This window comes from Halichoeres trimaculatus, unplaced genomic scaffold, assembly GCF_033239565.1.
Source record: "Halichoeres trimaculatus isolate MK-OKI-2021-1 unplaced genomic scaffold, fHalTri1.1 fHalTri1_scaffold_5, whole genome shotgun sequence".
Taxonomy (NCBI): Eukaryota; Metazoa; Chordata; class Actinopteri; order Labriformes; family Labridae; genus Halichoeres; species Halichoeres trimaculatus.
The window spans coordinates 15,376,646-15,389,201 of NW_027437183.1; the positions used below are offsets into that span (position 1 = coordinate 15,376,646).

Below are 12,556 nucleotides of genomic sequence, written 5' to 3' on the forward strand. Positions count from 1 at the left end.
CCAACAAAACACTGTCGACAATTGGAACAGAAAGCTTGTAGAAAAAGTGCTGCAGCTTTGTGACATGAGATGCTCTAGCACAACCACATACATCATAACAGATGGCACAACGCAGATGATCATCCATTATTGATTCAGTATTATTTAACTGTCTCAATGGAAAGCAGAATGGTTTTTATCTTGTGTATGAAAAAGTATGGTTGAAATACTGTAAATAAGGATTTATTTAAATTCGTTTTCTTCCTGCTGTTCAAAAATTTTCTTTACCTGCTCTCTAAAGGAGAAAGGTGTAATGGAAATAAGGTGGAAATAAGGTCTGATGACTGTTTCTAGCAAGCAACAACAGCTCACATAAGCTTTTATCCAAAATCTACACAACACAACTTGGCTGGCAGTTCTAAACCACACATTTTTGGAAAAAAAAAAAAAAAACACTGCAAAAAATTTTCTAAGTTTCTAATTTTTCATTAAGAAAATCTCTTCTTTTCCCAAGCAAAAAACTGTCATTCAAAGTCTTCTAGTTTACTGTCTTACTATGCATACTGACTCATCACATGGACAAACACCTGTCACACATTTTTACAATTAGCAAACAGAGCTTTAACATAAAAGGAAAATGGGTGTTTGCTTGTAGAGATCTCAATATGAGATTTTACTGAACTATGAAGAGAGGATGAGGAGGATTGTTTTTTTAACTGTAACAGTATACAGTAAATTTTTCTGGTGTTGATTAAGATGTACACTGTGTACATTATTTTTGTGGGGAAAAATAAGATGTATTTGTTACCCTGTATTTGTGTGTTCTGAGTATAAAAACAGTATTCTAAAATATTTTACAGCACACTTATATCTGTACTGTCTGTAGTAAGTTTAACACTGAACTAAAACGGCCTAAGTAATTGTGCACATTAGTGTTTAACTGGTGCTTATAAACATCTATTCATACAGTGGTTAAAAACTAAATATTATTTTTAAAAGTAATAGCATTTTTTTAACATAGAGTTTCATTTTGCAGGAGAACTGAGGGTTTTTCCCATTGTGTGTGTTTTTGATTTATGAGTATGGGGCATTCTTTCAGAAAATGCGTGCAAACATTCAAGAAAAACAGCAAATATTGATGTTTTGATGTAAAATCCTTTTAACATGCTAAAAATTGGACCTGATGCAAAGTGTTTTGGCGTGCAGCACAGGTGCCATTGTTATTTTCACAGTGACACTTGTTATTTTTGCACTTTAGCGTGCTTTAGTGCCCATGAGTTATGGGTCAGAAAATGTGGAGTGGATAGGCACAAAAGTGGCTCGTTACTATCTTGAGGTAGCAGAAGTCACCTGTGGCTTAGACCAAAACAACAACAACAAAAGTCTGTCAATTTTGAATAAAAGTTTGATCGCTCATGTGTTCTTGTGTCTTTAAGTAATTTAACATAGGCTTATATAGAAACCTCACAATCTTATTCAGAATATAAATACTCTTTCATTGTCAGTTCAATATATATGTTCTAAAATAGAAAAAACCTTCCAGTGCATTACTTCATGAGCTTCGCTTTGTGTAAATAATGGATAAATAAATTTGTGGCCAACAAAATTGCATGACTCAGAGAGAGCCTGCCCAAGGCTTAATGCTTGTAGGCCCCCACATGACAACACTCACTGAATGTTTAAAGGAAGTGAGGTCCCAAGGGAGCAGAGAAAGAACGACAAGGCATGAGCTTGTGTTTGTTTTTTTGTAGTCAAATCAAATGAGTTCTTATTCCTAAAATAAAAGGGTTTAGTCTGTTTAGGTTTGAGATGGATAGGGGTTTGACATTCACATGTTTTTGTTTGATATTCTGTGGCATGTACCTTTGAAAGCAACTAAATGTGAAACTTATAACAGAATGAAAATTAAGAAATAACATTGATCTAGTATCTGTCTGCTATGAAAACTCAATACAGCTTGATGAAATTACTGATGGTCTAACCTTCTCATATGAGAAAATCAAAAGTTACTTGAACAGCTTGAATGCAGGGGGGCTGATAGATAGAGAACACCTATGAGGAAGAACCAGAACTTGTTGCTACACCACAAAAAAAGTTTCTCTTTCTCTCTTTTTATCACCCGAATGCTCAAATTTATTACCCTCAAACTGAAGGCCTCTCCATCTTTGTGAGATCCTCTTTTATAGCTCCACACTCTCTTCAGAGACGTCGACACCACTTTTTGACTTGGCTCTGATAAAGTTCAAGTGTCTGCCGGTAGTTATGCATCAAACACTTGAAAATACTTGGAGCTAGTCAAATGATTAGAAAGCTGCTGTGTTTTCACTAATATGCAATATTTCATCTCTGAATCTTTGAAGTCAGCTCCACTCCATGTCCACTTCAGACTACATTCTGCAATTCTTAGTGAGAGACTGTCTGAATTTTTAACTCGAGTTTAAAGGAGTTAAAATCACTTTAGTGTTTGCATAATTCAAAGATTTGCTTTTGAAGAGACATCAGTTAAACTGGTGATGTTTTGATGAGAACCATAGATGTGAAGACCTTACCTGAAAAACTCCATATCTGTACAAAGTACACGCACGCTATATTAGCATAGTGTGCATGTATTCATTAATTTTAAGATCATTTTCACATGTATGAGCTTCTTCTCACCTTGAAGACCAATTCACCCATCAGTCCGTTCCACTGCCCGTCAGGCTGCAGGCTTCCATACTTGTGGTCTGGAGCGACGTAGATCTCGTATTTGAAACCCAAATAGTTGGACAGAGCATCCAAGACGTCAATGGAGAAGCCCTGGTACTTCTTTGGCTTTCCCAGAACGTTCTCTGACACCATTACGAACGGCTCCTCCTGGAAGGCAAAGATCAATCAGCATGTCAGTAAGTCAGTCACGCAGGCAATCAATACACCAGTCATTCAAGCATTAAATCACCCAATTACTCAAGTGGCCATTATACCACCGCAAACGCCGCCCTAAAGGCTGGGAGAACGCCTGTGAAAGCATACATTACTCATACAGTACAAAGAGGGAGTCATGCACACTGTTTTCTACACACTTCTTGCAACCTCAAAGAAAGTTTACCACTATCCCTCTGGAGTTGGAGACTAAGCAAGTTTGTGAGTTGAATGAATTCCCTTATACAAATGAAACCAAAGCCTTTATGCTCTGAAACCAGTGTGTTTCATTGAACCCAGCTTTGTCTGTCAGTTTACTGACACATTCCAACCAAATTTGATTTGTCAGGCTTCAGACTTGAAATATCAACCCTTTATGTAAAACGTTTCACAGCCCTGAGGTTATCCTTGTCCCTCTGGGTGGTAGCAGTTAATAACACAATAAGGGGCTGTGGAAATGTTCTGATTCTGACAAATGAGCCAGCTGGAACAACATGCTGCGCTTAATAGATTTAAGTGTATGTTAGGTAAGTTCTTTCCAGGGAAAACAGGGTCTGGTTTGGGCTAAGATCCTGAAGTTACCCTCTCAGCTTTTTTTCTATTCACAGGGGGGAGACCATGTTTGATTATTCATTTAAAATATAACCTGTTTAAAAATTTCAAGTGAATTAAAATGTTGAAAATCGATGATTGCACCATGCAATTCAGCATATTTGTTTTTTATTGGTTCATTCTGAAATGTGCTCCAGGCTGTAGCGCTGCTTGGTTATCGATATCAGCATCTAAAGGGCAGCTTCCTGTTGAGGTTAAATGACATCCAGTGATGCTGACATTTCAGACAATTAAGTGAACACAGCACATGAAGAAGCAAAGCATATTTAACAAGGTGAGCAGGAAGGAAACCAGCCTCAGAAAGGAAAAACAAAATTGATGTGTCTAATTTTATTTCCCCTGCTTGGACAGAGTATTTCATGGTGATTTTTTTATTTTTCTCTTCTTTGTACCTTGTCTCTCTCCCACTTTGCCTCTCTTTTCTCTTTTCTTTAATAAATCCCAGTTGATGAGTGAAATGTTTTAGGCGAGTGTGTCCTGCAGATTTATGAGGGCATGGATGTTATTGACTGGATACTGGCTGCACATTAAGCACATACACTCATGCAGACACACACGCGCGCGGGCTATACTTGGCATTAACTTGGCGGTTTCTAATCCTTGCTAGCAGTTGCTGTTCAATAAGCTATTAGGCAGTGACTGGACATGCATGCCAAGTCCCTCTCTCACCACAGGCATCCATCAATTGAGGAAGGAACACCCGCTAACACACACAGTCATACATACTGAATCACCGCCGCAAGTACAACTGATTGCTTCCCCATGTGGGCACTTTAAACCTTTAAAACGAAGCATAAAAATGTCTGAGAACACAGGGCTGACTCTTTTGTACAGGGGCACAATAATAGACCATTTTGCCTCCAAAACTGGAAGCTTATCCAGAGAAGATTGTGCATTACATGTTGCTATGATGACATTCATTGCACACCCACAGAGACAGAATGGAACTGTTGCCTGTGATTATTAGTGTTGGGTGTCAGAAATCAGGTTTATCTTGGAAATGATTCTATATTTCTGAGATTTGGGGCCCCGAAAAGGCACCCCAAGTTCAGTATTAATTTCCAGTTTTTCATTTGCTTCGTAACTGAATTTGATGTTCCTAGGTATTCACAAACATTTGCATATTGAGGTAAAGGAAAAAAAACATGTGTACATTAATTTGCATATCTGCAGTACAAGGTTAGACATGTTTCTTGTTCTTGTTTGATCCTTTCAAGAAAAAGTTATGAATTAGAATGGACAAGGAACAGGGATTGGAATTGGAAAACATATAATTGAAATATTAACCAACTCTCGAGAACATAGCAAGAAGCTTAGCTTTCCAGCTTCAGGCGGTTTCACATGAGGGTGCAAAAGCATTAAACACACAAGATTTTGAGGCTCAAAGCTGTGTGAGTAAACGCAGGCACATCTTCACACTAAATTCTATATCCAAAGGGCAGCACAACAGGGGTCTTGAAGATTATAAGCTAGGTAACAGCCAAAAAACTGGAGAAATGTGTTTACACCTAAAGCAAGAAAGAGGAAAGAAAGTGAGGACAATGCTGCATCAGAACCTGCTTTCAGTGGTTTGTGCAGAACGATGTTTTCAGGTTTGCAAAGTAAATATGTTTTCTGTTTGGATTCCCTTAGCACCAAAGCAAATAAAAAATCTTAAAAAAGGGAAATGTTTTCATTTAAGAATAACTGTTGCTTGTTTCATTTTTCCATTTTCTTCATTCCTGTTTTCTGCTGGTATTTCAGCTCATCATTCACTGACTTCTTTCCAGTTGCATTTCCAAAAACAGACTCTGGGATTCAATCACAAATCAAATACTTACTTATTCATACTGTGCATACGCATTTAGATGAAGGCATAATTTTTCTACCCACACATGCTTATAGCATATAATTCAACACACAACCATAAGTGAAAGCATGAAATGTTCATATGCTGCTCTTTAAAGCTGTGTGTGCAGACAGAAGTGTTAAAAGTTTGTGTCACCTACAGTAGGTTAAGAAAAGGAGAACAAACCACACAATGGCAGATTATGTACAGTGAGAGATATAAGCTTTGTTGTAAGTGAAATGATATCTGTTCAGTAGAATACTTTTATAACAGCTGCCTGTGTGAACAAACTCTGGCGTGTGCCTCGTGTCTCTCATCAGGAAATTACCTGAGGGAGTCCTGGCACCAAAACAAATTTCTAAGCATGCGCAGAACTACAGTTATGCTACCTTCAACAACAACACTGGCAGCCATCATTTTGTCAGAAAAAAGAGGCATCATAGTTTGACCAATGTCACAAGTTGCAGAACACAGAAGCAAATCAGGTTTGTCACTGTTTGTTACGTCAGCAGCCATTAATCTCTGCCTTTGGAGTAAAAAGAAAGCCTACCCTGCTTCGGTCCTTGAAAACTTGCGTCAAAGAGATGTTTTGGTAAGAAATTTTAATGGCTGCTGAGACTAACTTTACAGAGTTTGAATAGCTTTTCTTTATCTAAAGGAGCTCTCTGGCTTGCTGTGAGTGGAGGGGAAGTTACCACCTGCATAGAAGACTAGAACATGATTGGTTGGCTGAACCAGCCTCCAAAGTCCATTTTTGTCACGCTTAAACTGAAACAACTAGATTAAACAACTAAATAAAACATTGTTCATGAGATATAACTGTTAACAAGCAAGTAAATGTCTACTTTTTTGTGTAGACATTATAACATTTCTCTGTGACTCTTAACAAGGTGTGTGATTGTTTTGGAAAACAAATTTTCTTTCCTGCTAAGAACAACTTTTTACTGGATACAATGTAAGTAACAAGTAACATGGTAACAAGCAAACGAAAGTTTGTATCATAGTTTAGTAGCCAGCTATATGTAGCGCTACTGGCAGCCCGATGCTCTGAGACATGTCTGTAATGTGTAACGTTAGTGAACCCTGGTTATGTCCTGCCAGTCATCTACCAAGCAGAGATAATGTGACCTATTTGAACAGACCACTGCAGAATAACTGCTCTATGTGCGTTTGAATCAACATTATCACAGCCGGTGTAGTCCGTGTTATAGCCTCTAGCATGGGCTATATCACTCTCCTTTTTAGCTTTCTTCTGTCTGACAGTTAGGCTCCTGTGTCCACTATTACTCCAAAATTAGTAGAGAAAAACACTGACCTCTCTTTTCACTACTAAACTTTGTCAGTGTTGTCATAGAGACTTGAACGTGCCGTAGATCAATCCAGTCCTGCTTGATTGGAAAGCTAAGATGTGGCATTTCTAAATAACCTATATTGGCGCTGGTGATCTCATTTTTAAGTGTGGATAACAATCAGGCATATAAGTAGAAGGGAGACTTTTCAAGCTTACTTAAATATTTCATATCATCATGACGAAATGTCTCACCAGCCAACTAAACCTTTTTCAAACAATAAGCCGATCATAAACACTACCAGTCATACCTCTTTTTCCAAGCTATGAATGTTCTCTTATTAAAAGGTACAGACTTACTTCTCCTTTAATGGAAAGGAAAGTTTGTTTCCATCCTCAAGAAACCAGTGTGATCTCGAAACAACAGAATGAAATAGGTGAATTACATCTTTTCCCACAGTCATGGCCAAAAGTTTCGGGAATGGCACAAATTTTGCTGCATCAGTTCCTATGGTTACAATTTTTATCGTGCAGTAAAATCATTCCCTGCCATAAAAAATGACCTTTCTGAAAAACAACAACTGTGTCTGATCAAAACTTTTGGCCATGACTGTCCTTCAGCACATGATCACAGAACTTGTTAGAATACAACTATGTTTGCACTCATTGGTTCGGAATAAGAAATGTATTTTTTAAACTTGTTTATTTATATAATAAAGACAAGAATTGAGTGCAGGTGCAGAGAAATGTATCATGTATCAAATCTAGTCTTGAAGAGATTTTTAGTTTTTACTCTGGAGGGACACTGAATCATATAATCATCTAAATGCTTACAATAGCTCACAGGTTGGTCTTGCTTTCGGCTGCTGGGCTCAATCGATACTGAGTCGATTAGTTTCCAGGCTAAAATCTTGTAACAAAAAATTACCTTGTGAAACGTAGTCTGGCTTTGTGACGCTCATCTGTCTCTAGCGCCCTCTTTTCTCTCCCTGTTGTTATTTTGCACTTTCTCCCCTGCCACTCACCAGCTGTGATCAACACCGTTTGGCATCTTTCCATACTGCGATGTTTCATGTTTTCCCCAAACATATGTCTACAATGAATCTCCTCTCAACATCCAATCATCCACCCATCCATGGAGCCCACGACTCTCCATTTGTCATCCTTTCAATCCTTCTCACTTTGTCTCTCTGATGTTACTTTCACCCCGTTTCCCACCACATCCCTCCTCTTCCTCTCTTTCCTCCCTGCTAATTCCTTACACAAAAGTTCATCCTCTATCTCCACTTGACTGGAAGCACCACATGCGGTCTCTACACCACACTGGTGTTTTCTGAGACATGATTGGGACAGGGAACAGCAATTTTCCACAAAGACTATGTAACGACCTTTGAGGAGGCCTCTGAGGGAATGCTTGGAAGGACAGAGTCATGCGGTGATTTGCAGTAGTGAGCATTTGTCTGTGAAATTGGTGTAAAACGTGTTTTTGGAAAAGCGCTGACTGTCTCTGCAGAAGATTAGATTTTAAATTGTTAAAAAAATGAATTTTCTCTCAATCTCTGTTTGATGAAGATGGAAGATGTGTGACAAAAAACTGAACAGACAACAGCACAGATTGGAAAATCAGCTGTAAGATCTCAGTGTACACCACTTTGACTATTTTTGTGGGTGATTCGCTGCATTTTTTTCCATTTACCCTTGTTGCATCAGCAAGAACTCTTATCTTTAGGCTAAATGTATGTTGTCATGTGTGCTGCTAGAGTTATAACTCTTAGCTGTGACAGTTCAACAAATCTTAAAAATAAAGTGCTTTCTTTGCAAGAACTTTAAGCACTGCTTTGCTCTTCTTGATCATTTTTCACTGCAGTTGCATTTGAAGATGAGAAATAAGTTAACTGGAATAGTTTTGAAACTCAAAAAAGAACTTTTCTTAATTAAAAGTTAAGAGCTTACAGAATAATTGGTTGTGTGAACTTTTGAAAAAGTAATTATCTGCACATGTAAGTGTTTGAAATTGTTTATGACTTCACTTAAAGCCCTTGAACTAGATGCAACTTATATACATAGATGTAATACCTGAACAAATAAATAGAGCCTGTTTATTATTTTAACATTTAATGAACATGTAATATATGAGCTTATATTTGTCTGTAACTCAATTTGTGGTTACTTTGGCCTTATCTCCCTCTAAAGTGAAACTTTAACTCCATTTAGGGGGAAACACTGTATTCGCTCTTTCATTATCTCTAAAAAATGTAAGTTCGAGTCAAAAAGGGACATCTTCTGCCTTTGGCTGCATATTTGGGCAGCAGCAGAGATATTCACAGCTTGCTACTTATAAATGTGGAGTAGAACCAGGCGAATGTGGATGCACCCTCTGAAAATTAAGGAGCACAGGAAAAAAAAAATCAGCAAAAGATGAAAACTCGGCTGCTGTGATGAATCAAACCAAATTGGGAACATATGCAAGTCAGTGAGTGGTAATTTATGGGCTGTCTGATTTTGCACCTTCAGGGTCTAACATCTAAAGAAAATCAAGCTCCTGTCTGGAATACATCATGCTCATGCAAATGTTTAAAGGGTCTAAGCGGAGTCCTAGTTTCAGAAATATCAATTTCAGTCACATTTGTGTCTGGGACAGTGACACGACCGACAGGGACAGGTGCTTTTTTGACCTATGCAGGGGTGGCATTGAGTATGAATGGATGACATTTATTTACCCCTCTGTTTCTTTATCACAAATCCACTTGAACTGCAGTGCAAAATGTTTTTAACTCTTACAAATAATGCAACACAGTAGAAATCTATGAATTCATTGTATGGTCTCAGGAGTCCAAAGGAAGATGAAGTTTGCTTGGAGTTCTTGATAAACTGAATTTTCTTTGACACACTTGTCTGATGAAACAGACATATTAAGTGTTTTCTTCAGTTTAACAGAGAAAACAGAATGAGATTTTAATCCTGAGAAAAATATGAGCAGGGATGCACCAATCCAACTTGTCTGGTTCTGATACTGATACCGATACCTGGGCTTTGGTTTTGACTGATACCAATACCAATACCAGTGTTAAATAATAACCTGCATGCCCTACTGTGGGATACAACTGGTAATGTTTTGGGTAAAAGGCAAAAATGGGTACATGGAATTAGTGAAGTTAAAATGTAATTAAACTATGAAATATTTAAATGTTAACCATCAAAACAACTCTTCAGAATGTATACAAGTGATTTCCAAACGTACACTTTTATACGCTGACTGAACACAGCAAAAAACAAAGAAAATGCATCAGAGGTAACATTTCAAATCAAGTAGCAAAGAGCCGTAGTAAAAAAACAAAACAAAACAAAACAAAAACAAGAAGGCATAAAGCTGTTTGCCTGGATCAGCACCATGGATCTCTCCACCGATACTGACCGAACCTTGAGGGGCACGATACACCGATAACCGATACCACCAATCAGTATTGGTGCATCCCCTAATAAGCAGTGTTTTACGACCCAGAAGAGATAGTCAACTTTAACACAAGTCATTTCTCTCACAAAGCAAAAAGCTGATCAAAGTGTGGGGTCTTTTAGATTTGGAACAAATAATCAGGTTTCAAAAGTGACCCTTGACACTACGTGTAGCCTCTCTTGAAATACCCCTGACCAACGTGTGTGCAGAGGGCCATAAACACATAATTACAGTGATGTAACCATCTCATTGTAACAGCCATTTAATAATCAATGCAGAACCAGGTAATCAATAGCATTGACGGAGAGACTTTGGCCCTAATAGCGCTATGATCTCATTGTCAATTAACTAATCAATACCCATTTAACAGTCTAGTGATGGAATAGAAGGAGCACATCCTTTTACAGGTTAATGTTTGTTCATGTGTGTGTTCTGAGCACACACAAGCTTTCTTTATCCACAGGTTACATGGAAGAAGGCCTTTCTATGTGGTAGTGTATGAGACCATTATAGACAGAAGACAGTTGTTTCAAAGCAGAAGAAGAAAAAAAAAGCCTGGGGCAACATGGAACAATCTGCTCCAGAGGTCCCTTCTGAAACCTTCACATCATGCACACACAAAAAAACCACACACACACACACACATGAGGATGTGCCTTTCAACTACTCTCACATGAAAAGAAAAGAGAACATTCAGACAGCACCCTGGACATTTCTCACCATTTCTATCTATTTCTGTCTCTAGGCACTGGTGAGGCTATCACAAGAAGAAGAACAGGACATGAAGGTTTGAGAGAATTGAACATTAATGGCCACATAAAGAACACCTATAAGATGATCAATGGTGATCAAAAACACAATCCATATTCTCTTTCCTTTAAGGATAAGAAGACTCAAAGGCTGGAGAAGACAACTATAGAGAAAGAAAAAAGACGATAGGCACATAAATGTCTGGCATTATTTCTTTCTTTCTTCTCTCTGCTGCTCCCTTCAAAGACAGGATATGAAGAATTTACAGCAGTGAATTTTTAAAGCACTCAAGGGATGTACTCAAATTGATGCTGCAGGCAAGACAGACAGAGCTGGAGACCCACTATCATCAAGACTTCAACGGTCTCTGTCATGGAGCCGTCAAATGTCACAATAAAAGCAAATGAATGGCTTTGTCCATGAAGAAACTCTTATTACTTCATTGTATCTGTGTTCACCTTCTCTGACTTCTCTTGTCTATCACCTCAGTGTTGGTCTGAAAATGTATTCTCTTGTACAAGTTTTCCCTCTCCATGTCTTCCCTAAGACAGCTAAAAGATGAGCAGAAAACTGTAGACAAAAGGACAAATTGAAAATAGAGCTGAAGTCTGTCAGGCCAGCAGCAGTCACAACAGTCAGCATTTGATTCCTCTGGGTGAGCAGCAGGGCAAATTTAAGACTGGGTAAAAGTGAGACGGGTCTTTCAGTATGTATAGCTGAAATAAAAACAACAGACAGTAGTCAGCTGTACTCACCAGAATAGTGACGACGCGAAGCACAACACCTCTCATGTTGTTTTCTAATTTCCTGTCCGTCAGTGTGCCGTTCAAGCCATGAACAGGGTCCCACGTAGCCAGCTGTAAAGGACAGATGAAAACACAGACACAGAACAGTCAGAGTTATAGACTGTGTGGGGCATTATGTTGTGTTGTTCAGGTGGTAAACCCAAAATTAAAAGTAAAAATATTTAGAAACAATTAAAACAAAAAAAATTGTAATTAAGGAAAAAAAAAATCATTTGGCTGCTGATGTGAGTAAGATAAGCAGCATCTGCATGCTAAGCTCTGAGGTTAAAGCACATACCCAAAGTACTTCTGCTATAGTTTTGACACATCTCGTTTGGTCAACCAAGCTGTATGAAAGTGAAATGTAGAATTTGGAAGAGCATTTTTTTTTTTTCAATTATGGCAGCAACAGGAGCAGGAATTTCCTTCAGCTGTAATAACATGGACAATAAATGGCAGATGATTAAAGGACATTAATTTCATACCAGCACCAGGTTAATGCTAACAGACCTCAAACTAACAATAGAGCATTAATAAGCCCCACCAGCTACATACTTTACCTCCTCTCTCTGATGGTCCTCTTTCATACAGAGACATTAACATTAATTTCAGACCAATTCACTTCTCTCTGTGAATACCTTACAGAAGCTTTAACATAGGTGGAACAGGAACCAGATGTTCTAGCACCTAAACAGTCATTTTACAAGCAGAAGCCTGAGAACTTAGCACAGTGATTAAAGCACTTGTTCTGGGGGCTCAACCCTCTGGTTTCAAAGTACCCAGCAAAACTACAGCACAAAGAATAAATGAACTGCACTTCAAAAGCACTTTTCTAGTCTTCAGATTACTTGAAGACAGTAATATCACTGAGGGTGGGCTACGTGGTATGTCCTACATCTTCTCATCTATAGCTTGAGACACCATACAGAGTCCCCATCTTTGTCAGTGGGAGGTCTGGATCC

At 38.3% G+C, this 12,556-nt stretch overlaps 1 protein-coding gene across 3 annotated transcripts in view; it reads right to left on the reverse strand.

Moving 5' to 3' along the window:
* Positions 1-12,556, reverse strand: part of grid2 (glutamate receptor, ionotropic, delta 2) — a 534,507-nt gene that overhangs the window by 124,276 nt on the left and 397,675 nt on the right. For all 3 annotated transcript variants that reach the window (XM_074669717.1, XM_074669718.1, XM_074669719.1), the window contains exons 9-10: positions 11,565-11,666; positions 2,635-2,832 (exon numbers count right to left, since the gene is read on the reverse strand). In XM_074669717.1, the coding sequence (XP_074525818.1) occupies positions 2,635-2,832; positions 11,565-11,666 (300 nt within the window). The remainder of the gene's footprint in view (positions 1-2,634; positions 2,833-11,564; positions 11,667-12,556) is intronic.